The following is a 26,312-nucleotide window of genomic DNA, read 5'->3' as shown; positions in this document are numbered from 1 at the left end:
TTGAAGTATCATCGAGACAACTGTTTTACATCTTTATCAGTGCTTCTTCCAAATAGTCTAATGCTGAAAGGTACATTCCTTATTTTATATTTCACTGGTTTTGCCCCTGCTTTAAATAATATGTAGTTGATCCCATGTATTGTACTGAATATGTGATGGAAACCTCATTAAAACCACTTGGAAAAGCAGGCTCACCTGTAACCCTTTCTTCACTCTCAAGTAATATCCGTTCCTTTTTTTCTGGGTTTGAGCGTCATTCCAAATTGCCTGTGGTGGTACTATCCCAGAATGTTGAAACCTTTTTTTGACACACATTATCCTGAATTACTCTTCCCTCAGACTGAAGAGCAGCTTTATTTAAGCCTAGCAATTCAGTTCTCTTCCCTTCATATGCCACTAGTGCTCTTTCTAAATTCCTATTCTCACAATGTCCCGAGAACATTTCTTCAGTAATATTGTTACGTGTGAATCTGACCGACTAAACGGTGAGATTGAGTTCCTTAGTAAAACGGTACCTGAAATCAGGATGGCATTCTGTGGGAAAAGGTGAAGGATAGGTTGTCACCACTAAGCAGCACTAAGCAGCAAATATAGAGACGTAAAATCCCCAGAGAAAGTCAAGACACAGTTCAGGAAAGAGGGACTTATATTTATGAACAGTAAGAGAACTGAACAGCAAGAAAGCAAAGAGGAATAGAAACATGATTGGCTTGTCTAGTCTCCTTCTTTGTGAGCAAATTAAAGGAGAAACTATGAGAGTTATTTCGCTGATAAAAACCCTCCTAAAAGATCTATTCAGTTCCAAACACAACTCAGTTCCCTATTGGCTATGTTTTCCTCGATCTAGAGAGGCAAATTCAGCCTTGTATTAACACAGAGAGGTGGCCACCCCATCTGATTTGCTGTGGCAGAGCAACACAAAGTTGTGGTGCAAGCACAGAGGAGCACCCTTCAGACAGAGATAGAAAACAATTTAGAAAAACGGAGGTCAATCTCTACTCTGGCTGCAGCAAATCTATTCGGCAGTCTGAGTAGCATAGTCCCTGGCCATCAGTTTTATATATGTCTTGCCTGAGACCCTGTGACATGTTCTTCATGTGCCCCAGGCTGCTCACGGCTCCCACCAAGCTATTTCCATCCAATGAAGCAAATTGAAGAGGACCTGACCCACTGCAGCACTAAAAATACTCTGGCTTCATCAAAATATCATAATATATTAGGTGGCGAGGTGCATTATGTAAACCTTGGCGCCTATTGCTGGATGACGAAATCTGTTAAATATGAAATGGCACACTAGCTGGCAAAAAATCTCTTCAGTAATTGATTCAGATCTGCACACATTGTACAACTTCACATTTGGACCTTTTTATCGGTGAACAACCTTTACAACGCAACTTTTACCACGCAGTGCCTTTACGACGCAACTTTTACAAGGCAAACCATTACAACGCATTGCGCTGGGGGCGCTCTAGGATAGGGAATAGGTTTAATGTACTATCCAACACCTTCCCTACTATCCACGGGGACTGGAGTTGGAATAGTAAATTAAACTATTCATTATCCAGCACCCAAAAGCACTATGCGTTGTAATGGTATGCGTTGTAAAACTTGCGATGTAAAGGTAGGCGTTGTAAATGTATGCGTTGTAACGTCATACATCCCCTTTTCTCTCTGCATATGAACAAGAACTTTAGTCATTTGTGATGGGTCAAAATAATGAATGATTCAGGTTCCAGTGTCAGTAATGCTTGTTCGCTCGCTCTCTCCTTCGTCAGTATTAATATCTATATTGATTTGCTGGTGCTGCCATATTTCCTGCAGTGTCTTTGCAGTTGCATTGTGGACACTAGGACCAAGAAACTTGCATTCTATAGTGTAGTGACCTGACAGATGGGCGACTGGACATGAGGGGACACTAGGACCCTGTGGGTCATGAGGGAGGTGACCAGGTCACCAGACACCACATCCTGTTAGGGAACAGGAAGAGGAGGGACACAAAGAGGACTGACCAAGGGGACAGGACGTGCTGAGGCAGGCTGCTGCAAATACAATAAAGAAGATTACACACACACTCACCTGTGTCCTGTGCGTGGTATGGTGGCAGTCCGGCTACAAGGACACGACAACTGGCGACGAAGGGAAACGAGCCGACGCGCAGATCGACGCGTGGATCGACATCTGCATGCTGACCTTGCCATCAGGAGTAACCAGGTGCCCACCCTGAATAAGCTGTTCAAAAAGAAGAAAGGAGGAGAGGAGCGATATCGGAGCCCACCCGACTGCCTCTGAAGCAAGTGAAGGAACATCTGCGGTAAGCGCGAAGCTTCGAAATTAGACGCGCGAGCTCTCGCGAGAGGCTGAGAGTCTCGGCGGCCATTTTAGATCCAGGCGGCTGGCCCAATAGGAAGCGAGAGTGTGGTGGGCGGCCATCTTAAGGTCAGGCGAGAGCGAGATTTCGAGCGCGAAATCTCGCGAGAAGAGCAGCGGCCATTTTAAAGAGGACATCAGAAGAGAAGGGCATTGGAAACAACAGAGCAGCCATAACAGAGTCAGGCAAAAGAAGAAAAAGAAGGAAAAGACTGAAATAAGAGCAAGAGAAGCGAAAAGACTGAAACAAGAGCAAGAGAAGCGAAAGAAAGGGTCATAGAAAAGCCAAAAAAGTGCCGACGTAAGCACCAATGGAGCAATAAAGCACAGGCAAATACAAAAAAAAAAAAAAGGGAAGGAGAAACAACAAAGAGTAAAAGTCAGAAGAGTGCCAGGAAGAGCACAGGAAGCAACGAAAGAGTGCCAGAAAGAGCACCAGAATAGAAGAGTGCCGGGAAAGAGCACAAGAAACAATAAAAGAGTGCCTAGAAGAGCACGGAGAACAGAAGAGTGCCAGGAAGAGCACAAGAAGCAACAAAAGAGTGCCTGGAAGAGCACGGAGAATAGAAGAGTGCCAGGCAGAGCACGGGAAACAACAAAAGAGTGCCAGGAAGAGCACACAAAAGAGTGCCAGGAAGAGCACAGAAAAGAAGAGATAGCGACAGAAACAAACAAAGAGTGCCAAGAAGAGCACAGAAAAGAGAAGAGTGCCAGGAAGAGCACCTCAAACAAAGAGTGCCAAGAAGAGCACAGAAAACAGAAGAGTGCCAGGAAGAGCACCTAGAATAGAAGAGTGCCAGGAAGAGCACATACAATTGAAGAGATGGCAGAAAGTAAACGAGAAAGAAAGAGTGCACAATACAGAAGACCGCCACCATTGAAGTTGTCTGAGCCACAACTAGGAATAAAAGAACCAACGTCACTAGAGAATACCACGTCGCTAGCAAGAGCGGAGGCAAGAGCGACAGCACACGCTAAAGAAATGGAGCGAGGAAAAGACAAAGGAATGGAACAAGATCGCGCGGGCAGCTGGAAAAAAGACAGGAATAAAAAGGCCACGAGGAAAGACCATGAAGGAAGACGCTACAGAGGTGGATTTGAATTTCCACATCGAGGCCCATGCCTAACATTTGGCCAGACACGCAAGAAATGGAACGGGAGAACTGAACATGCCAGCGCACGCCAAGGAGTGCAGCTCAGGAACGACAGAGGAAGACAATGGAGATTGCAAGTGTCAACAAATAGACATGTTGAAACAGGAACAAGGAATTCATCACCAGAATCGGAAGAAGAAGAAGGAAAGACTGAACGACTCTATCTTATGACGGATGTTACCACAGAATTAACGGATGAAGATAAAAAAGGAAAAAGAGGGTGCCTGGTGGACAAAAAAATGAAAAAGACAGAGCACGTGACTATAGGAGGAGGATCACACAAAACAAAGTTTGTGTGGGACAGCGGTGCAACATGTAACATCAGGTGTATATCGGAATACGAAAAGATGAAGAGAAAGCAGACGTTGAGACTGTCCCGAGTTGAGGGTCTAACTTGGGGGTCACGGAAACAAGTGACAAACATTGGGAAATTAACAGAAGAAGAGACACATGAAGACCAAAAGATCAAAGAGGACATTCATGTGCTGAAGGGCTACATCCCGGCGCCATGCTTGCTGAGGGGTCTCATGGCCATGCCCGAAAAAAGAAACATCCTAAAAGAATACCCCAAGCAGCGCACTGAACTGACTGTAAATGCTGGCCCAGTGGGACAGGGAGCAATATTGGCACAACACAAAGCAGGAAAAGATTCCCCAAGACACATGGTGGCATATGGGAGCAAAAGTCTATCAAACATAGAAGAAGGACACTCCCAGCCGCGATACTCCCAGCCGGAAAAAGAGAGCTTGGCGGCAAGATGGGCGTGTGAACGCTACCACATGGTCATCCACAGAAAGCTGTTCACAATCATAACAGATCACCAAGCACTGATGATAACATACGGACACCCAAACGGAAAGAGACTGCCCAGGATAGAGAAGTGGGGGACAAGGCTGATGGATTATAACGTCAAAATGATACACAAGCCAGGGAAGGAACACCACACAGCAGACGATATGTCAAAGAAAACCCTACCACAAGTGTCCCAAGCGACAACTATGGCGGAGGAACATCTAAAGTTTGCACGAAAGAATAACACACCGGCAACGATAACAGTAAAGGAACTAGAACAAGAGACAAAACAAGACATCACCATACAGACCATAATGAAGGTGACCAAAGAGCAAAGGTGGAGGCACAACAACAACAACAGCAGCTGGAAAAAAAAAGTATTGAAGGAAGAGCTGTTGGCGTTCAAAAAGATTAGCGAAGAACAATCAGAAAGCGAGAACGGAATAGTGATGAGAGGCACCAGGATAGTAATACCACGGACGCTGAGAAGAAGGAAAATGGCGCGGGAAAAAGTAAGGGTCCCGGGACGTGACAACATGGGAGAAGAAAGTGTGATGTACTGTCACATCTGCCAAATAACGGGGCCCACATCAAAGCAGAAGCCACTGCAAATGTCCGCACTTCCAAAAGCAGCATGGACAGAGCTGGCAGCTGAGCTCTACGGGCAGTTGGAAACAGGAAATTACCTACTGGTAGTAAGAGATGAATTCTCCAGATTCCCCATAGTGAGACAAGTGGCTTCCATATTAGCCAACGCAACGTTGCCAGCTCTGGATGACATATTGGCAGCATGGGTGTCACCGCAGACACAACAAACAGACAATGGACCACCATTCTCAAGTGACGAATGCAAAAGGCTCATGGAGTACCTTGGGATCAACGATCGACGAATAGCGTCTCTGTGGCCGCAAGCAAAGAGAATGGCCGAACGATCTATGGGAACGATCAAAAAGGCAATACAGAGCAATAAGATAACACAGATCTCAATTGAACAAGCACTATGTCAGGTGCTGAGAGACTGTCGAAACACCGCTCACAGCCCCACAAGAAGATGCCCTGCAGAGCTGGTGTTGGGGCGATCAAGTGGGACGAGGTTGCCTCAAGTGAAAGAAGTGGAAAGGGTGGAACAAACAGACATAGCTGAAAGAGACAAAGAAGCGACAACAAGAATGAAGGCGTATGCTGATCGGAAGAGACATGCAACAGATGCGAAAGCGAAAGAAGGAGACACTGCGCTAGTCCGACAAAGTCAACAACGGAAGTCAGAGAGCACCTTCGCAAAAGACCCACTGACGGTAACGGAAGTGAAAGGGCAAATGATAACGGCGTCAGAAGGACAATACCACATCACCAGGAATGGGTCGTACTGTAGAGAATTGAAGACAAAAGAAGAGGAGCGGCCGAAACATGGGCTGAAGTAAGACGCCAAAGAGGAAACAGCACAAGAGGATTTAATAGAACAAAGACCAAAGAGAGAAGGCAAGAAGCCCAAGAGACTGATTGAGAGAGAGAGTGTCTGTCTCTCTCTCTCTCTCTCTCTCTCTCTCTCTCTCTCTCTCTCTCTCTCTCTCTCTCTCTACCTCTCTACCTCTCTACCTCTCTACCTCTCTACCTCTCTACCTCTCTACCTCTCTACCTCTCTACCTCTCTACCTCTCCAGTATCATGAGCGAATACTGTCACCATAAAAGAGGGTGACAATGTCTGGTGAAATGGACCAAAGATTTGTTGTATGTACCAAAGATTTGTTTGCGACAAGGGGGGAGGTGTAGTGACCTGACAGATGGGCGACTGGACATGAGGGGACACTAGGACCCTGTGGGTCATGAGGGAGGTGACCAGGTCACCAGACACCACATCCTGTTAGGGAACAGGAAGAGGAGGGACACAAAGAGGACTGACCAAGGGGACAGGACGTGCTGAGGCAGGCTGCTGCAAATACAATAAAGAAGATTACACACACACTCACCTGTGTCCTGTGCGTGGTATGGTGGCAGTCCGGCTACAAGGACACGACATATAGTATGTACATAGTGTGCTACACACCATGATTTCTATACTTGCCGTTAGGGCTAATTTGCTAGTAAACTGCAGGAAGACGTTAAATCTTTCCCTAAAAAAACTGGGATAATATTCACCACTGTTGACTCTTGGCAGTCCTAGGGATTTCTTTGTCTCTTTCTATAAGAACAGGGAGAGACTGTGGTATAGCTGACCCAGTACGATACTGTTGAAAATGTGTCCTACGTTCAATGTGGGGCTCTTGTATACCTCTTTTCTGATGCATTGTATTCATATTCAGCTTAAACTATGTAAATGCACCACTGATTTGTGCTTCCGCTTATTTGTTCATTTTGTTTTGGCACCCAAAATCGCAGTTTTATGTCTTTACACCAGACACACTTTTTTTACTGTTGTTTCTTAATACCAAATTATTTGTTAAGTGATTTATGTGGCATTTTCGTTAGTCTTCTCATCTTCCACCATCGCCACACAATTCAGACCGCCTTTCTCCATTTTTCACCTTCAAATCAGACCTTTTAAGCTCTTCTCCCTGTGGGGTGCTGAATAAAAAGGAAAACCCTCTTCCAGATCCAAAGTCTTCCCCAGGCCCCCTTGTTGAACTTTACTTAGTTTCATCACTTTTCATTATCAATGGACGCTTACACTTGGCTGGTCTCTGTTTAACATTTTAGCTTACAGCCATATACATTCCTCTCTCACATTCTTGTGCGCTAACGTGTTGTAGCGAACAGAGTTAAAGCCAGAATACGACACTGCTTCAATAAAAGCCCATAACTTTTCTCTTAAATAATCCTTAAAACCAAAACCAAAATCACAGACCAGTGCATTGCACACACCTTTACACCCTACTTGGCGTAGGAAAAACACTGTCTGTGGTAGGTGAATTCAAGAATGTTAACATCATCTGTCTTGAAAACTACAAATACAAGCTACTGGTTCATCTCCAAAACTTTAAATGTCCTCAAGAAGTGCATTACTCGATGTTGCTGTTTGAGCCATGCACATCTACCCGTAAGTTATGTGCACCGATTTTTTGATATTCTCCTCCCCCATATGTCTCCTCTGTAAGCCCTTAAATCTAAGGAAAGAACACATTTATTAATTTATCCTAGATTATCCTCATAAGAAAGTGATCAAAAACGTGCAACTTTTCCATCCGTCCCCTCTTCCGTGGCGTTCCACCTACCACAAAACTTACCATTTTTCCAAAGTCATGTGCACAGTCTTAATCAACTTCCAGGACTAATTCCATATTCTCTTTAACAGTGAACCTATGATTATTACAAGCTGTTCCGGTGTTTGAATAATACAAACTGTTCTTTTGTTTGTGAATCAGGTGCCTTTCCTATCACTTTATAGCAGACATTACTTTAATTTCTTCACTAGAGAGTTTGTGCCCAAAATACTCAACCTTCCCTTATTTCTCAAGAGTTCGCACTTTTTTACTTATGTCTTATTACGGTCTTCTAAGGTGTCTGCTTCAGGACACATCAGGGTGTCAACTGAAAATACCATACCCCTTTTTTCTGATCTTGAAAAACAAACATTTGCAGAACAGAAGCCGCCATTGCTGGTCTAGATGAGACTCTGAGGTATTTTAATGCGTAGGATTACTTACTGGTAATCCTCATTACTCTTAGTCCTGAAGCCCATGTATCTGTCATTATCCGTGAGGTGCTGCCTCCTCCAATCAGAAAAAAAAACAAGACATGCTGTGTAAACAAGCCCCGCCCATTCCGCCTGGCCACCGTATAATAATTGGTTTACAAAAAGTGAGCTGTAGTCTGCCAAACATTTCAATTCAATACCTGCAAATATGACATCACAGACTGAGTCACTGCAATGCCAATACCTACTGACATCATTTTAATGAAATTGAATAAACTCATCTTTACCATAACCACTTGCCTTGACCAATCTTTTGAAGGACATAACAAATAACTTTCTTCAACACTATCCCTTAGTCATACCCCATAATTATCCACGTAATACCAAATTGCTAATTTAATGCACCGCAGTTCTGGTTGTGATCTGGTTGGAGCATATGTCTCAAGCTTGTGTGTGAGCTCGTGTTGCTAGTGGGGTTCCACTCTAGAATGTAGGGTCCCACGACAGTTCAGTTGCTGCCGGGACCTGGAGAACGTTAAATGGAATAAACCTGACTCCTACCTTCAACATTTCTACGCTGTGTCTTCTTTTCAGTCTCCTGAATCAAAACTAACTTTCCTGCTCTCACTTTTAAACATCTTCGCAAAATGTCCCACTTTGTTGCATTTCCAGCACTCTTTACCTATGGCTGCGCAACGTTTACTATAAGCAACGTTATCCATATCAATCCTTACATTTCATGCATTCTCTCGATCTCAACACTACTTTATCTCTTCCCTTTATACCTTTTTCTTTTGGTAACCTATTACTTACAGTGAGACTTTCTCACTTAGAACCTTTGTAGCTCCTATGAATCTCGGGAGTCCTTAGATATGCCAGTCGTGACTTCCAAAGACAGATTCGTGTGCCCCAACAACTGCTCTTGAATCTTTAAGATGACACAATACATAACCATATGGTCTCCATACCCACAGCAAGCCGGAACTATTCTAAGAGCTCTGACATCATTTCTATGGGCTCCTGGTATGGTGATGGTGTTTATATAACCCATGGTGCCCCATTATTCACTATATTACATGAAATAACGGTGTCGTGAGTTTTCACTCTGCCTTAGACGTCTAAACAAATTTTATAGGCTTCTGCAGCAGTTGCTAAGGCGGAGTACTTTATCCTTTCACACTTAAAAAGTGAACAAGGTTTTTTTTGTTCTGCCTCAAATGACTAACCTCTGACTGTGGATCCCAAATAATTATCAAACGACTTGAACCGGGCTTCCCATCTCATCGTTGGCTCTTCAGAACTCTGTGGAAACAGGGGAGGTCGATTGCAATTCTGCATTCTGTGCCAACAAAAGATCACTAGAGAGACTACAGAAGGGCAAACAGCAAGGCACAGTGTAAGTGCAAAGCAGACACTTTCAAGAAATGTGAAAACGAGAAATAGAATCCTAAACGTTAATGATAGTGAATGAAATCCTACAAATATAAGTATAAGGGCACGAGCAGAACCATCATACAATAACTAATGGAACCGCCATGATGTCTTTCTCAAACCCTCCGCTAGCAGAGCAGATTCCTCCCGCAGTCGTCTCTGCTGGGGCAAAGACAGAAAGAAAGATGGCAAGTGGCAGCTCAATCGGTTGAAATGGGCACAAAGCCCAATACTCTTTACGGGATCCTTGAAGCCAGCGAAGGTTGAGTGGCAATGTTTGCCACAAGCTGGTCTGTTGGCTCATCCCCAGCACTGGAAGGCTCTGCATGCCGCCACTGCCTGCAGCGAATGCCTGCCATGCAGGAAGCTGCCTGGTAATCAGGCAGTGATGGCTGGAGGACCAAGTGTATAGAATACTTCTCTGCAGCAGGTGACCCCCCCCTCTCTGCTACCAGTGATGTGTCCCTGCTGGCTCCTCCATGCAATGCAGAGCTGAACACTGGAGCTCAAGGATACCCCTAGAGAGGGTATTTCTTCTTCTGATTTTTTCCTCCCACGCTTGCAATTCCCTGGGTAGGGGGATACTGACCCAACACAAGCAGGCACTTAAAGTATTCTTCATGGCTTGTCCATTCACCTGCAGTCATTGAAGGGCACCAGGTGCAAACTGGGAAGCAGCTGCTGAGCGGACTCTTCCTAGAGATAACTTCTAGCCAAAATGTAGAAAGGGCGTGATAAGAAATAGTTATATATGCGTTTATGAGGGTACCCACGGCAAAATGACCGGCCCTGCAAGCAGAACTAAGAATTCTAGATCAGTTTGTACTGCATAACAGAAAGCTGCATAAGATAGTCAGCTGCCGTGTGCTATCATAACACCTGGAGATAAACATTTCATGAATGCAAAGAAGACACACTGGTGTGTTACTGCAGCCAAGAATAGCCGCATCAAGTGTAGTTACAGTTAGAAGGGTCTAGATGAGAAGAAGAGAGTAACTACAAACACCTCACGAATACAAAGAAGACACACTAGTGTGTTGCTTCAGCCATAAATAGCTCCTTGAAGTGTAGTTACAGTTAGTAGGTTCTTGATGACTAGTGACACTTCATGAATGCAAAGAAGACACACTTGTGTGTTACCACAGCCATGAGTAGCTGCATCAAGTGATTCAGCACGTCCAGTATAGGAACATGACTTGTTGTTCTCTGTGCTTGATGTGCTTGTGCCACAGTGTCTAAGCTGGATTAGACAATGGGGCACCCCGAATATAGCCAGTACCCAGAACCATCATCAAGCTCAGAGAACAACGAGTCCTGTTCCTATACTGGGCTTGCTGAATCACCACACAGCTGCAACCCTGAATTACGACCGGACATTTACTAACTATGGTTCTAAGCTGGACGCACTGATTGCCGCAGCGGCCCCCATTGTACTGGACTAAAAATCATTCAGATCCAGACGCTTAATCAATGTATCTAATTCCTGTGAATTCCCCCGTGAGTCTTCCTGATTCCTTCAGATTGACAGACCATTCTCTCATTAATTGTTGTGGTCTTGCTGACTCATCCGACCGCCAGTGATTTTACCACATCCTTTAAGACATCCGTAAGAGAATTCCTTCTCGAGTTTGCTGCCTTTCCCCTCACATCTTTTTCCTTGTCCTGAAGAAGACCCGTCATGAAGCGTTCTCATTTAAGGCTAAAACTAGGGTCGATACGTCGACGTTACGTCTGGTTCAGTTAATTCCGATCATCTGGTCTTTAATTGGCAAATAAGATTTACAAAGTGTACACATAACTGTTTCACCAATGTATATATAACACTCACTTCAGTCATGTCACAGAGCACCGTCGTTCCTTCACCATATTTATTGTCACCTTCTTGTTTGAATTAAAGTGTTGACCGCTTCTTCACAAAATGCATAACTATGCCCAAAGTAAATACATTTGACACAGTGCAAAAATTGTCTGTCTCTTGTGTTCCAACCTAATCACTATTAAGTATTGTGACTATAAATTAAAACGTGTGTTTTTTTACCATTTTCTGTTACTCTAAGCAATTGTCACTACCCGACGCAACCGATTGTAGCCTTGATACGATAGACTGTACAGCAACTTACTCCAGTATTGGAACTTTCATAGATTCTTATGCCTGAATTATTCCCCGTCGTCGAGACGGGAGTCTCCGGTACATAAAAAAGCAATGCATAGCAGTATAGCAAACTGAAAAGACGCCCAGGCCCATTTTCCTTTTGCAACCCATAGCCTTTGTTATGTAAAAAGGCCCGAAATTGTTCCCTGAACCAATCGGCTGTCCTCACCCTCTAGAGAGAACCTCTTGCCCCTCAGATTTTCTACCGCACGTTGTGCTAGGGAGTCTCCTTTGAGCTCTGCTCAAACTCTTCATTTTCTACTCACTTTGACTGGAATTTGGGGTTCCCCTTTTTCTAGATTGAGTTATTGGAAGCTTCTCTTTTTGTTCTACCATGGCTGACAAGGAGAAGAAAAGTTTATTTAGAGCTTGTGCCACCTGCTCTAAGAAAAGGCTTTTTACAGATGATCCTCATGAAGACTGTATATATTGCCTTTACCCAGATAATCAGGTGAAGGATTGTAAGATTTGTCGCACTTTCTCCAATAAGACCTTGAGGGATCGTGAAGGAAGGCTCCTGCACTGGCTCCAGAAGGTTAAGGCCAGGAAGGAGATCCTCTCAAGTGACAGCAAGGAGGAGTCAGCATCATCCAGGAGATCTCAAAAGAGGAGCAGATCTCCACAGGCTCATAACTCAGGTGAGAGGCCTGAAAAACCCCCTAAAAGACCACACCAGGCTCTTCGGGTCCCAGTCCCTCAAAATCTCCTTCAGGAAAGTCTAAGGAGAAGAAGGGTCGTGCTTCAGAGGAGAAACAGGCTAAGAAAACTACATCAGCGCCGTCGAAATCTCCTCCAAAGGTAAAAATTACCATCAAGAAATGTTTTTCTACACCTTCTGAGGTGAAAAAATCTGCGTCGTCGACAAGGAGAACATCATCCTCCACGAAAACACCATCGTCGTCGACGAAAACTGAGGTAAAAGCTGTATCGCCGTCGACGCTTTCGATGACGGTGTCGACGACGATATTGACGACGAGTCCTTCGTGGACGAAGGCAGTGACGACCATGACTACACTCGTAGTCGGCGACGACATAGACCATGGGACCGTCGACGACGACGACAACATCGACGGTTATGATTTCGACGACGATCTTGTCGACGGGCTCATCGACGAGGGAAAAAACTCCGGGGAAGCGTTTATTGGCCTGGAAAAAAAGAACAATAACGCCAGAAGTTACGTCGCCAAGTAAGGTATCACCATTGGTTCCTTCTCACCTTCTGGAGGAGGAAGATTCGGAGGAAGAGAATTATTGTGGTCCTTTTGGATATGCTAGTAGGCCATCTCAATTAATGGTGAAGTACCAAGAGGAAGACTCACAAGACGAGTATGAGGATTTTCAAAGTCATCCCCAACAACATCACCACCAAGAACAACGAGAAGAGATGACAAGTGTGCCCTCTTCTTTACTGAAAGATCTTCAATCCATGCTGGAAGATTATAGGAAAAGATATCCTACACCTCAAACGTCTAAGGAAATCCCTGACGTTACACCTCGACCACGCTCTGTACTGGGTACGCCAGTGCGTAGGCGAGAGATCTTGATAGAGCCTCTGCCTAAGTCTCCGTCATCAAGACCTCAGTGGGATCCCGACACTACTGATGAGGAACATGAGGATGGGGAGATTACGGATCCTAGCAAGGAGTGGCACGATTATCTCATTCCTTCACCTTCGTCCCCTTCACCGAAACCCATGGATTCCCCACCAGAGGACATTGGGGGGTTTCATAACGTGATGGAAAGGGCCACTAAAAGATTCGCACTTTCCATGCAAGAGGATAAGACGGAATGTTTCTTATATGATTTTAAAGAACCTATCGCAAATCGGTTAAATCTTTGCCGATTGTGAGTCAAATTTGGGAAGAAGGCCTAAAGGTGATGGAAACACCAGCTACAGTGACTCCAGTACTCGCGAGATTAGATAAAAAATATAAAGCGCCAGCAGATGCCTCAGCCTCCCTTTTGGGTCACCCCAAACCGGACTCGGTGATTACACAAGCGGCGCAACAGAAATCAAGAAACCCGTCGGCTCCGATTACGACACCTCCGTACAGAGAAGGAAGGAGCTGAACAACGCAGGGAAGAGATTTTCCTCGATGTCAGCTCTATTGGTAAAGGCCGGAAATGCTCTAGCCTTCCCGGGAAGGTACGACAGGCAATTGTGGTGTGACCTGTCACCTTATATTGATCACGTGCCGGATGCGGAGAAACAAGAGGCCAGAAAGATTCTTCAGGAGGGGGAGACGACTTTGGCCGAAGTCATAGACTGCGCTATGGATATAGCGACTACAGCTTTCAGGTCTTTAGGAGGAGCCGCAGACAAGGGTGGTTAAGGGGTACGGCATTTAGACCGGCGGTCCAGAATAAAATCTTGGATCTTCCATTCAACGGCAAAGACTTATTCGGCAAGCACGTGGATGACGCTCTGCAGAGTATCAAGAAAGACACTGATACTGCTAAAGCTTTGGGAACTCTGCAATACAGAAAGGTTCCTTTTCATGGCTCTAAGGGAAGAGGCCAAACATCATACAAAGGAGGATATCAGCAGGGGAGATATTCTTCTTATACCTCCACTTCTCAGCCCTACCGTCAGCAGTACACACAGCGACAATCAGGGGGTTATACCAAATCTGCTCCAAGAGGTAAAGGAGGTCGTCAGGGTAAAGACAACACCCGACGACAATGACAACCTTCGAATGCTGATCACACCGGATACACTGAGATCGTATGTTCCCCTGGGTGGAAAGATTACCCGGTTTCTTCACAATTGGCAAATAATAGACCGATGGGTCCTCAACATTATTCGATTCGGCCACACTCTAGAATTTCTTCAGACACCCCTTCGTGCGCCACCGATGCATCACAAGGTCAATCATTTGCATCAAATCCGGAAGGAGATTCGGACAATTCTCCAGAAGGGAGCAATAGAACCGGTACCGAATTCTCAAAAAGGAGAAGGATTTTACTCCCGATTTTTTTTCTAGTCAGGAAAAACATCCTACAATGGCGTCCTATTCTGGATCTCAGATCCCTAAATACCTATCTCAAAAAACAGTCATTCTGGATGATTTCTCTACAAGACATCCTTCTACTTTTAAACCCGGGGCATCATATGACCACCTTAGACTTACAAGACGCGTACTTTCATGTCCCAATCCATCCGGCACACAGACAGTACCTTTGTTTCATGGTGGCTGAGGAACATTACCAATTCAGAGTACTGCCTTTTGGCCTCAAATCAGCCCCAAGAGTGTTCACAAAATGCCTGGCTCCAGTGGCGGCTGTTTTAAGGAAACAAAAACATCAGGTATTTCCTTACCTAGACGACTGGTTAGTCAAGGCACCAACAGAAGTACTAGCCAGAGCGTCAACGAGGGCGTACATAGACTTGTTCACCAAGCTGGGATTGACTCTACACGAGAAAAAATCATTCCTTCAACCAAGGAAACAGATCACTTTTCTAGGAGCAATCTTAGACACGGAGAAAAACAAGGTGTTCCCCTCCCACGAAAGACAGCTAAAAATAGTGTCCCACTTCCAGAGGTTTCTAAAAAGAAAGTATCTTTCAGTCCGCAGATATAAATTATTGCTGGGCATAATGTCATCTTGCATCCCCCTCGTGCCGCACTGCAGATTAAGAATGCGGCCATTGCAAGAGCAGCTAGACCTCCAATGGCGTCAAGCACAAGGATCCTTCGAGGACGTGGTGCAAGTAACACTGGTCATGCTGTAGACAGCAGCGTGATGGACACAACTGCAAAATGCCTCTCAAGGACTTTCATTCCTCACAGCTCCAGCCCCATTGGTAGTGACTACAGATGCATCCCTGGAAGGATGAGGAGCATTTCTGCAAGACCTTCAGGTCAGCGGTCGATGGAAGTTGCAAGAGCAGCAACTGCACATAAACTTGCTGGAGCACAGAGCAGTGCACCTCGCGTTGCTGCCTTTCCTACCACGAATCAGAGGTTCGTCAGGTTTGATAAGAACAGACAACACGACTGCGATGAACTACTTAAACAAACAGGTAGGCACGAGATCTCTTTCCCTTTCTCAGGAAGCGCAGAACATATGGGAATGGGCTATCCCTGTCTGCAGAACACCTACCAGGGAATCAGAACACCAAAGCAGATTCTCTCAGCAGACTCAAAACTTCCTGCCACAAGTGGGATTTGGACCGGGGAGTCCTGGACAGCATTTTTCGGACATGGGGGAAACCAATGGTGGACCTCTTTGCCACAAGGGAAAACAAGAAATGCCGGTTCTTCGCAAGCTGGCTTCCCCTGTGGGGATCCTGTGGGAATGCGTTTTCGATGGCATGGTCAGACATCTTTGCCTACACTTTCCCCCCGATTCCCCTCCTGCCAAGGGTCCTGAGGAAGATAAAGAAGGAACCGTACAGGCTGATCCTAATAGCCCCATGGTGGCACAGACAACACTGGTTCACGGAGCCTCTGCTGCTGTCGGAAGCGCAGCCAATTCGCCTCGCCAATACCATCACTTCTGACAATGTTCCAGGGACAAGTGCTCCATCCGGACCCGAACTCCTTGAACTTAGCAGCCTTTCTCCTGAGCACTGTGAGTTCCAACATCTGAATATTTCGCAGGAGTGCAGAAACATCCTATCGAAGGCTAGGGCAGAGAGCACAAACAAAACCTACAGAATGAAGTGGAAGAGGTTGTGTCTCTGGTGTCAACGGAATGGTACCCATCCTCTGGCGGCAGCACCTCATGAAATCATACCATACATCTTGCTATTAGCCAAGTCTGGATTAGCTCACGCTTCTTTAAAGGTGCATTCAGCGGCAATATCCCGATACAGGAGATCTGCATAAGGCCGTTCCTTATGGTCAGCTCGGATCATCAAGCAGTTTATGAAGGGATTATTCAGGGTTTTTCCTCCAATAAAACCTCCACCTCCGCTCTGGAATCTCAACATAGTATTGTCTCAATTGATGAAACAACCTTTCGAACCCATACACAGAGCGGACCTTGAATTCTTATCTTAGAAAGTGGCGCTTCTCCTCGCCCTAACTTCACCTAGGAGGGTAGGAGAACTACAAGCTCTCACAATTCGAGACTCTTTTTTACAGTTCTGAGAGGACAGAATGATTCTGAGGACTAATCCTAGATTTATTCCTAAAGTGCCTACTGACTTCCATTTGAATGAGCCATTGGTGTTGAAGCGTTTCTTTCCTCAACCAACAACAGCGGCGTAAAGAGTCTTATATTCATTAGATGTTCAGAGATGTCTCAAGTTCTATCTTAAAGAAACCAAAGGTTTTCGAAAATCTTCACAGCTCTTTGTCGCCTTCAGTACGCCCAGGAAGGGTTTTCCTTTATCAAAACGCGGAATTGCCAGATGGATTTCCAGTGCAATTGTTTACTGTCATCAAGCTGCTGGGAAGCCTCTGAACACACGAGTTTGTGCCCATTCGGCAAGAGCAGTGTCCACGTCCACGGCGTTATTTGCAGGAGTGCCTATACAGGATATCTGCAGAGCAGCGACCTGGGCATCTATGCACTCATTTACCGAGCACTACTGCTTGGAAGCAGCCGCAGAGACAGAGGCGGCGGTGGGAGAAACGGTGCTGAGAAATATCATCCAGTAACGGTGAGCCTTTTTCTTTGCATCCTTCCATCCTTTTCTCTTGTTTACAAAGTCACATTTATGATATTGTATTAAGTTTGTATTGTACAGGCTCTCCCCCCGAGAGGCTCACCTTGGATTCGACACGACAAGTGCGCGAAAATCTGAGGGGCAAGAGGTTCTCTCAGGAGTGTTCTGGAAGGTGAGGACAGCTGATTGGTTCAGGGAGACATTTTGAGCCTTTTTACATAACGAAGGCCATGGGTTGCAAAAGGGAAATGGGCCTAGGCCTCTTTTAAGTTTGCTATGCTGCTATGCATTGCTTTATGTCCCGGAGACTCCCGTCTCGACGACGGGGAATAATTCAGGCATGTGAATCTATGAAAGCTTCCAATACTGGAGAACTACAGTTACAGGTAAGTAACTTGTTTTCTTCTTTCCTCCCCTTCCCATAGAGAATCATTGGGGAGAAAGGAATAAAGATACCTCATAATATGGGCTTGGTAGACAGGAAGACTTGTTTCTGAGGGGAAATGCGGAGAGCCGTGGTTCGACTGCTGGCCTGGAAGCATTCTAAGAGATGTTGAGGTAGCATGAAGTCGTTTAGGAAGATACTAATCATTCAGCCAATACATTAACTAAGAGGCTGATAATATTATAGATATGCGGTATAGGTTACACCAGCCCATTCCAGATAGAAGGGATGTGCAATATAACATAAAATAAGTATTTGTAAAGCGCACGTTCACCACTACGGGTATCTTGGCGCTGAATAACAGATGTTTGTTGTTACCTAACTCAATGGTACTCATTTTATCGACCTCAGATGGATGAAAGGTTGAGTGGACCCGCCGAGATTTGAACCTGTGACCATGAGGTCGAACACAGGCCCCTGCAGTAGACGCATTAGTCCACTGAGCCACTAGACCCGGCTGATATAAAATGCTTTGGGGTTTTGGAACGCTTTTCTTATTTTATATAAGATATTTTATATAACTATACTACGTTATGTCATCCTAATACACATATTTTGGGTACTGATTGTATATAATATATATCTTATAATATATCTTATAATTATGAATTACTGCTGCATGTGTCTAATGCTTTCAGGGGCCATGATGAAGGCCTGTACATGTACAAATAACCCCAGCGGATAAGCCCTTCTCTGGCAGGGTTGTCTGATTCATAACACTCCAGATCTAGAGAAGCTTAACTCTGCAAAGGGATGAGTGAGAGACATGTCTGTTTTCCTTTTCTCCGAATGGGGTTCAATAAGCAAGATCCCCTTGGGGCTAAGAAACTCTTTCTGGGTGTACCCTTCGATTTGGTGCATTTTCAACAACAGGAATACATAACGTGGTAAAGGTTCCCAGTATTCAAACCCCTGTGTGAGGAGGGGTGGAGGGGCATGTTGCATCAATTGATCATTGTGGATCTAAATCTGTTTATTTGACCCACATTTGCTTCATTAAAAACACGGGTTCTTAGGTAATGTTTGCATAAAAAAATAAAAAGAGTTTCTTGTTGGAAGCAGCACCAAAAATAAGAGACTGTATATTTAGTATCCACATCCATCTTGCGGTGTATAATTACTTTGGTCACCCACTTTCACATAAACCCCTATTTGGAGTAGACATTCTCCTCTGCATAATGTTCATAGTTACAATTACCAATTATGTTGGTCTTTAAGTTATATGTAAAGTACTTTTATCTTGAGCTCTTCACTGTTACCAAGTACTATGAGCCATGGGTCCTTTGCTCACTTTGCCACTGGATTCAAGCTAGCCTGGCTGATGAGGGGTGTTACCACGAAACTGGTCCCAGGATGCTTGTTTCTGGTCCAAGAAAGACCTGGCTTGGCGGTAGAGCTGGACTGTACTGTTCCCATGAGTAACAGGGTCAAAACTGATTTGCTGGGTCTGAACTTGGGTGGCGAAGTGAGCTAATGATGATGAATTCAACCCAGATCTGTGACTGTGGTGAGTGTCTGAAAAGTTTCAGCGCTCCGTCCATCATCTCCTTGTGCTTGGTCTTTAAAATGCAGCAGCTTTTGAAATAACTAAAAGTTAATAAGCATGCGCATTCTTCATCGACAACATTGGCACTGTTACCCACCAACCCTAGAAATCTCAACAGCTGTTCCTTCTTTTTCCGCCTGAGTTTGAGTGCTGAAACTTTGGCCATTTTAATTTGTTGACAGTGTAAGTGCTTAATACATGTGTTTTTCAAGCATTTGTTAGTGCTCATGGACTTTTTCCTATCTTGTTGTTTTTTTCCAGTTTTTTTCTCCACAGGGTTCATGCAGTATTTGCTATGCAATTTGGAATAAGGATTGTATAGGGAACAGTTTCTGATTGCTACTCCAACAAGGTGGCCATGTGCTACATCTTAGATACACTATTATTAGTTTTTGCTTTAATGGGCAATTTTTTTATGTGAAACAATAGAAAAAATAAAAGGATTATCTACTGTTGCGCGGGCCTTTGGCCCCGTATTGCTATCACCATAGTAAGACATTTAGTTTTGTAATGGCGATGTTACTACAGTCTGTGGCTGGCACAATGGATCTTTGCATTTTTTGAAACTTTTTCCGGATGTACCCCTTCTGCCGATAAATCCTTTATCACACTAATGATTTTTTTTAATAGTGTTGCATAGTGGCCGGAAGGAAACATACCTGGCAGATACAGAGGACATAAACTAAATACAAAACTAAAAATGCAGTTTCAGAATGCGTATTCTTTACAAGCGTATAATTGTTGTCATTAAATATCGGACATCTTGGATTGCAGTAGAAAATGTGCATTTTACAATTGTGCCCCAAGCAAAATCCGTTTTGTACTGAGGCTATATTTTCTAAAGTGTGCTTTCTTTTCTGTTTTTTTTTTTTTTTAGATTATGGTGACCAGTTGAATACAGAGCTGGGTGAAAAGTACAAGATTGAAAAAGAAAGTTATCCAAAGTTTTATCTTTTTGTGGACGGAGACTTGGAAAATCCCTCTCTATATGTTGGGGAAACAAAGGCTAGCGACATTCAGCGTTGGTTGAAGAGTAAAGGTGTGTACCTGGGCATGCCTGGTTGCTTGGTAGACTACGACATTCTGGCAGCAAAATTTGTAAGTGCTGCTAGTGAAGAAGAACGTCACAGTCTGCTGAAGAAGGCACAGGACCAGTTTAAAAAAGCGGAAGAAGTAGACAAGAAACCCGCAGAGCAGTACCTGAAAATCATGACGAAAATGCTCGAGCATAGTATGCATTTTCCAGTTACGGAAACCGAGAGAATCACCAAAATGATTGAGAAGAATGCAATGAGTGAAGCAAAGAAGGAGGAGCTTCAAAAAAGGCTCAATATTCTTAGTTCCTTCCAACAACTAGGGTTGGAAAAAGAAGAGCTATGATGAATTCTAAAAGAAAAGTTTGATACCTTTTTTTTTTTTTACTTTATACATTTTTACTACTTGAAATTGCCATTAGTTGATTAATTATGCCCAGTAATTTCTTTAAAAAAAGCTTTGCTATAACCCCAATCTTCAGCCTCACACCTTTCAGTCCACCTTCCTAAATTGAAATTTCCATTCAGAGTTTCCAAAATGTGTCTCCAATTGAACAGCCATAGGTGAAGATCCAGTCACCAGACATCTTTATGTTATACGACAAGCACATGTTTGGCCTGTAAGATTTCTGGGATGGAATTATGATCAGAAAAATGAGGAAGGTTGAGGGTAGCCCATAAAATGAAAGTACCCTTAACTGGCTCAGGTAAAGCCAGAGACTAAAAGCGCTGCTTCCTGCCCATGTGTTTCTGAAGATCCTTTCACAGTTCCTTTGGTTATTACCCCATCCACTTAGCATCTTGCCATATCTTTCAGAGGAAAAATGAAAATATGAAGCAAACCATAGTCTATAGTTTTCTTTATACTTTGTATCTCTGACCTGATAATTATACAGATATAGCGGTAAAGTCCTTGTCTGACAGATTTTGACATTCCTGAATTATCAATGTTGTGAGCGTAGCATATATATCTGACCATAAAGGTAATCATTTGTAGCAGTTACAAAATAGATAATTTACTGCTGGGGTAATATTTTGACTAGATCATAGATTCATTAGCTTCTTTTTAAATCTTGATAGCCTAACAAAGCTTTCTATTTTAGTCTCTTTTAAAAACACTGTAAAGATATTTCTGCAGATTATTATAAAGCAAATTTGTTGTAATATTTTCAGGGACAAACTACCTCCTGAAGCCTATGATTTGCAGATAGTTTATAAAAGCCTAGTCTTGCATCTTTTTAAAAATGACATTATCTGCCAAAGAAGGAAATCTGAAGTTCATTAATTGTTTATATGCATGCAGTATCAGTAAGGAAAACAGCGAAAAATATCAGAAGTATGGCCCAACCACAAGTGCGCTTAACAATAGGGAAATGCTTGTGCTCTGTTAAAAAAGATTTCATGCAGCTACAGTGATTTCTTTCATTTCTAAATGTTAAAAAGGAATGTCCATATCTACGGTCTTGTTTGTTCAATACTGTAAATTAGTCCATCTTGTCAATACTTTTTGGAAAAGATTTCTATTTTGTTGTTTAAAAGAAACCTTTATATTTCTGCTAGGAACATGAGGACTTTTCACTGTTGATTTTTTTAGGGGGCACATTTACTTTACATTATCTTTCTATGAGACATATTATTACACATGTTAGAACATTGGAATGTTGAACGCTTCATTAAAGACAATGGAGTGCTTCGGGCTTCTATTGGCTGATAAAAGCCCGGAGCATCAATATTCTAATGTCTATTCACAGCAACAGCTGTGAACAAAAGCCTCACGGAGCCCGAGGGGATTTCAACCCCCTTGGGCTCTCTGAGGCCTTTGTTCTACAAATCAGAACATTCTGCACTCTAGGGGCGGAATGTTCAAATAGCATTAGAGCCCTCCGTAGCGGGCTCTACCTGCCATTAAAAGGCCCGCTCTCTGGTTAAAGGCCCTTGCCGAACGCTGGAGCAGGCTTTTATTGGCCAGTAGAGCCCGCCATAGCGGGCTCTAAGGCAATATTATTATTCAACACTCTTACACACACAGAAGATGATTTCTGTCCCTCCAGTGAAGTCATTTATCGTTTACTGGAGCTTGTAGCATCAACAACTTGCTTTATTCAAATTAAGATTGCATTGATTTTGCTCATGGCTTGCTAATTACACACAGTATTGACATACCTCGGTCACAAAATAGACGTAGATGAAGTAAATTCTTTTGTCAACTATTGAGCATGTTGAAATTATAAAAATATGTTACTTAATAGTAAGCACATTTAAAAATGTTTTCACTTTAGACATACTTTTAAGTATGTGGCTGTGTAGTGATGTAAGCTTGCTATTCACCTGCCATTAACTTATCTGTCACATCCAGACTCTTTTGCACTTCTTATTTTATATACATAGGCACCGATTACAAGTGGCAAGATAGGCAGTTGATGCATTCAATTCCATGTGTTTTACCTTTTTCTGGGTCTTCTATCATGATAAAGCATGGTAAATTTTGACAGGTTTCTCCTGTCTGCTGAAATGTTATTTGGGGACCAATGGGCATGTTATAACTATCGCACAGCTCAGAACTCTAATCCCTCTTCAAACCATTATTTGCAGAGGGATCGGAATTTAGCTCCCCTCCCTTATAACTAAAGCCATAGACTTTGAAATGCCTTTTTACATTCCTTTAGTCTTTATTCGTAGACAGGATCTAATCAGTTATGCTGAGAAACCTTGTCACTCAATACGAAGTGAGATGTGACAAGTGACGTGTTTTCTTTCACATTATCCTTTGCATAAAAGACCCCAAACAATTCTTAAGAAATGCTTTGAAATCTAGTTCTGAAGCAGGACTTTTTTGCACTAGCCATATCATTTTCATAGCTGAGGTTTCTTTGTTGTTTTTTATATAGCTTCAAATATTTTAGAAAATGTTTTCTCTTCACCCTTGATCCTTATTTGCCATGCGTGTGACCTTTTGCCCACGGTTCTATATGTTAAATGACTCCCAAATCCATTCTGTGAGATGTAATCTCAGGTATATTTCTTTTCTATTAACTGTTGCTTTTATGAATCCATTGATGTCTTCTCTCTTAGGAAGACACCAGTAATTCCTCTTTTTAAAGCAAATGGAAATATTCTGCTGCATTGCCATTTTAGACTGTTTTCCACATTTGCATTTTGTCCATGGTGATGGAAAGTTGCACCGCCCGAGCTTCATTTTCAGCCAACGACTTTCAATATCTCAGTCCAATTTTCATCACAGCACAGTAACCACCCATCCGAAGCAAACTTTGATCACTGTGGATGAAAGAGATATGTTTTGGAAAGCTCTGCAAGTGGCAAATCAAGCACATATTTTTATTATCCTAAGTGTTTCTAAGACCGCTTCAAGATTTCTAAAGTTAAATTGAGGAAAGACAGATGGCATCACATTGAGCCTCTAAAAATCTGAATTGTCCTTTGGCTTCTGTTTTTAGTAGGTATGTATTAGGGGTCTTACTGTGCATTTTATGTCTTTCTGATATTTCCCCTTTCCCCTCAGGTAAGAGCAGCAGTGCGAATGAGAGTTTACCATCCTAACCAACAAATACAGTCAAGAATTTATGCTGCAACATTTATTGTTGTCTAAATGAGTTAATGCAATAGTTGATTCTCAGTTTGATTCTACCAATTTGAACTTCCATAATGCATGCAATGATGTATAGGTTTTGCTCCATGGCCTGATGTAATTTGAGGATACAAATAACTGTCTTGCTGTATTTGGTTAAAGCACACACAATATTAATGTTAAACACTGTGGGCCCGATTTAGAGTTTAACTGACAAGGTACTCCATCACAATGGCATTGGCAAACTCTGCTGGCAGTGAGGGAAAGTAAAAATAAAAAAGAAGACCCCCCCCACTCCGATGGTAATAGGGCCATTAGTTTTTTCATTTCCGAAAACAAAATCCCTCTTAGAGAGTTTGTTTTTGGAAAAGGAAAAATGTTAAAAAGTTTGGTGCCCGCACTTTTCATCAAAGTCGGACACACACCAAACATAAATATGGTTTCTTATGGATCGCCATAACTGTACTTCATACAAGCCCAGAGAGTTCACCGCGGGACCGGTGGTGAACGCTAAGTGGCTTATTTATAAGCGCCTAGCTCCACCGAAGTGTCACTTTCTGTGATGCACTGGTTGCACAACCTGCTGCCCCAAATCTTTAAAGACACGTAAAGCCACCCTGCTTGGCTTTTCGTGTCCTTGTAAATATTGCCCCTTCGCACACAGCACTTTGCATGAAAGACACGTGGAATGGGTGTTGTTGTGGGAGTTCCCCATGTAACACCCATGTATTCTGCTGCATTTCCAGATTTACGAGAATTCATAACCTGGAAATGCGTCAGAATGCTACGCCACCCCAGGGAAGGAGTACCGATGTGCAACGAGGAGAAATGTTTACATTACTCCTCGTGTTTTTTCCTCTTCCTATGCGTGCTGAATTCAGCAGAATGCATAGGAAGAGGAAATCACCTCTTGTGATTGTTTTTGTGCAGGAAGGTGTCCCTTCCTGCACAAATACAATCTCCCCACAACACAGGCACCCTTGCACCATGGCACAAGGGTGCCTGTGTGGGAGCATGGCAGCCGATTGTGTGCCAGTGCAGGGGAACACACAGGGATGCGTCATAATGTTGTTAATATGAAGCATCGCTGGGCTTTGAAAGTGCTGCAGCGTGGCACAGCCAAAGGGCTTGCGGTGCCGCGCTGCGGCACTATCTTGTAAATAAGGCCCTATATTTGTAAGGCAAGTCCATGGACGTAATATCCTCCATCACCCTGACTGCTTTTGCTCCACCGGCCAATGTCTAAATCGGGCACTGTGTTTTGTTCATAAAAGAGCTGGATTGTCAGATTTTCATTTTTTCTTAACTTTTTTTGTTGTAATTTTTGCATGGAGTTAAATATTTATACACTGGGATGTTCTGTGATCAGTCTCAAAAGAGGCGTTATCTATGTGTGTATCTGTAACAACCACACCTTCAGTAGGTGCTCCCTCATAGCATTAGGTGATAAAAATGACTTTCATGAATCCAGGAAAGTGTTAAAAGAACAGTATTTTATACGCCTTATTTTAAGCACATTTAAGCACATTATCAGTGGTTTTACAGGTGAACAAATGGTTAAACTATCTTATTATATGTGGAACATCAATTTATATGTATTTATGTCCACAGATGGCATTTTTCTACAGTGATCCTTTACTGTATTTCCAGGTTTTTATTTTTATAGATGTGTTTGTCATTATGTGTTATACAAAAGGAAAACTTTGCTTTATAAAATGTGATTTAGAATTGGAAGTAATGTGCTAAAACTTTCATTTAAAAATAATATTACTAAGAAACAGGTTTACAAACATCATTACACTGTTAATTCAAAGGCGTTTATAAAAAAAAGGTTGTGCGTATTTTATACATTTATATATTTAATATTACTAGCATAAAAGGGTTCTACTTTTTACTTGATTTAATACAACTGCTACTCCTCATTTGAATGGTTATGGATTAAAGTTTACTTCAAATGAAGGAATTACAACAAAAATATGACAAAGAAGTTTAATGTTCAGTGACTGGTTGCTATCCCTTTCATGGGCACATTGTAATTTACTGATGCGCTACTGTTTTAAAATCATAGTGGCTTAGTGTCTGAAGTTTGAAATCAATACATTTCACCCGCAAATAAAATGCTAAAAAATATTCTGCTAAGTTTGTTGTCTTTGTTTCATATTTTACATCTTTATTGTCATGATTCCCAAAATTGCAGTAGAAATAAACTGTTCCAACAAACAATACTGGACCCTTGCAAGGAAACCAATCAACTTGGAACTGTGTGAGGTGAATTGGACAAAACTAAGCACCATATTCATCAACATTTAGGGATTGCAATAGAACTTAGAGGTGATTGTCTCTGTAGATTGTGTTATACAAGTGCATTCCATCTATCCAACAATCTTAAAGTAAATAAGACAATCAGTAGCATATAAATGGCTGAACACCTGGATTCCGGTACACCTACTTTTTTGGTTTTGATTGATGGCAGAATCGAGCCCTTTTTACCACCTAACCCATTCTGTATCCATCCAAGATACTTCTTCAAGAACAACTAAGAAAAAAACATTAAGA

The 26,312-nt window shown here is 43.0% G+C and overlaps 1 protein-coding gene across 1 annotated transcript in view; it reads left to right on the top strand.

The window, feature by feature from the left end:
- Nucleotides 1–25,886, top strand: part of ERP29 (endoplasmic reticulum protein 29) — a 155,433-nt gene extending 129,547 nt beyond the window's left edge. Inside the window, exon 3 of the mRNA XM_078667428.1 lies at nt 20,014–25,886. Coding sequence (XP_078523554.1) covers nt 20,014–20,516 — 503 coding nt within the window. The 3' untranslated portion in view covers nt 20,517–25,886. The remainder of the gene's footprint in view (nt 1–20,013) is intronic.
- The last annotated feature ends 426 nt before the right edge of the window (nt 25,887–26,312 follow it).

The sequence above is a fragment of the Lissotriton helveticus genome, chromosome 11, assembly GCF_964261635.1.
Source record: "Lissotriton helveticus chromosome 11, aLisHel1.1, whole genome shotgun sequence".
NCBI classification, from domain to species: Eukaryota; Metazoa; Chordata; class Amphibia; order Caudata; family Salamandridae; genus Lissotriton; species Lissotriton helveticus.
Note: the sequence above shows the minus strand (reverse complement) of the source record. Positions and strands in the feature narration are given on the sequence as shown.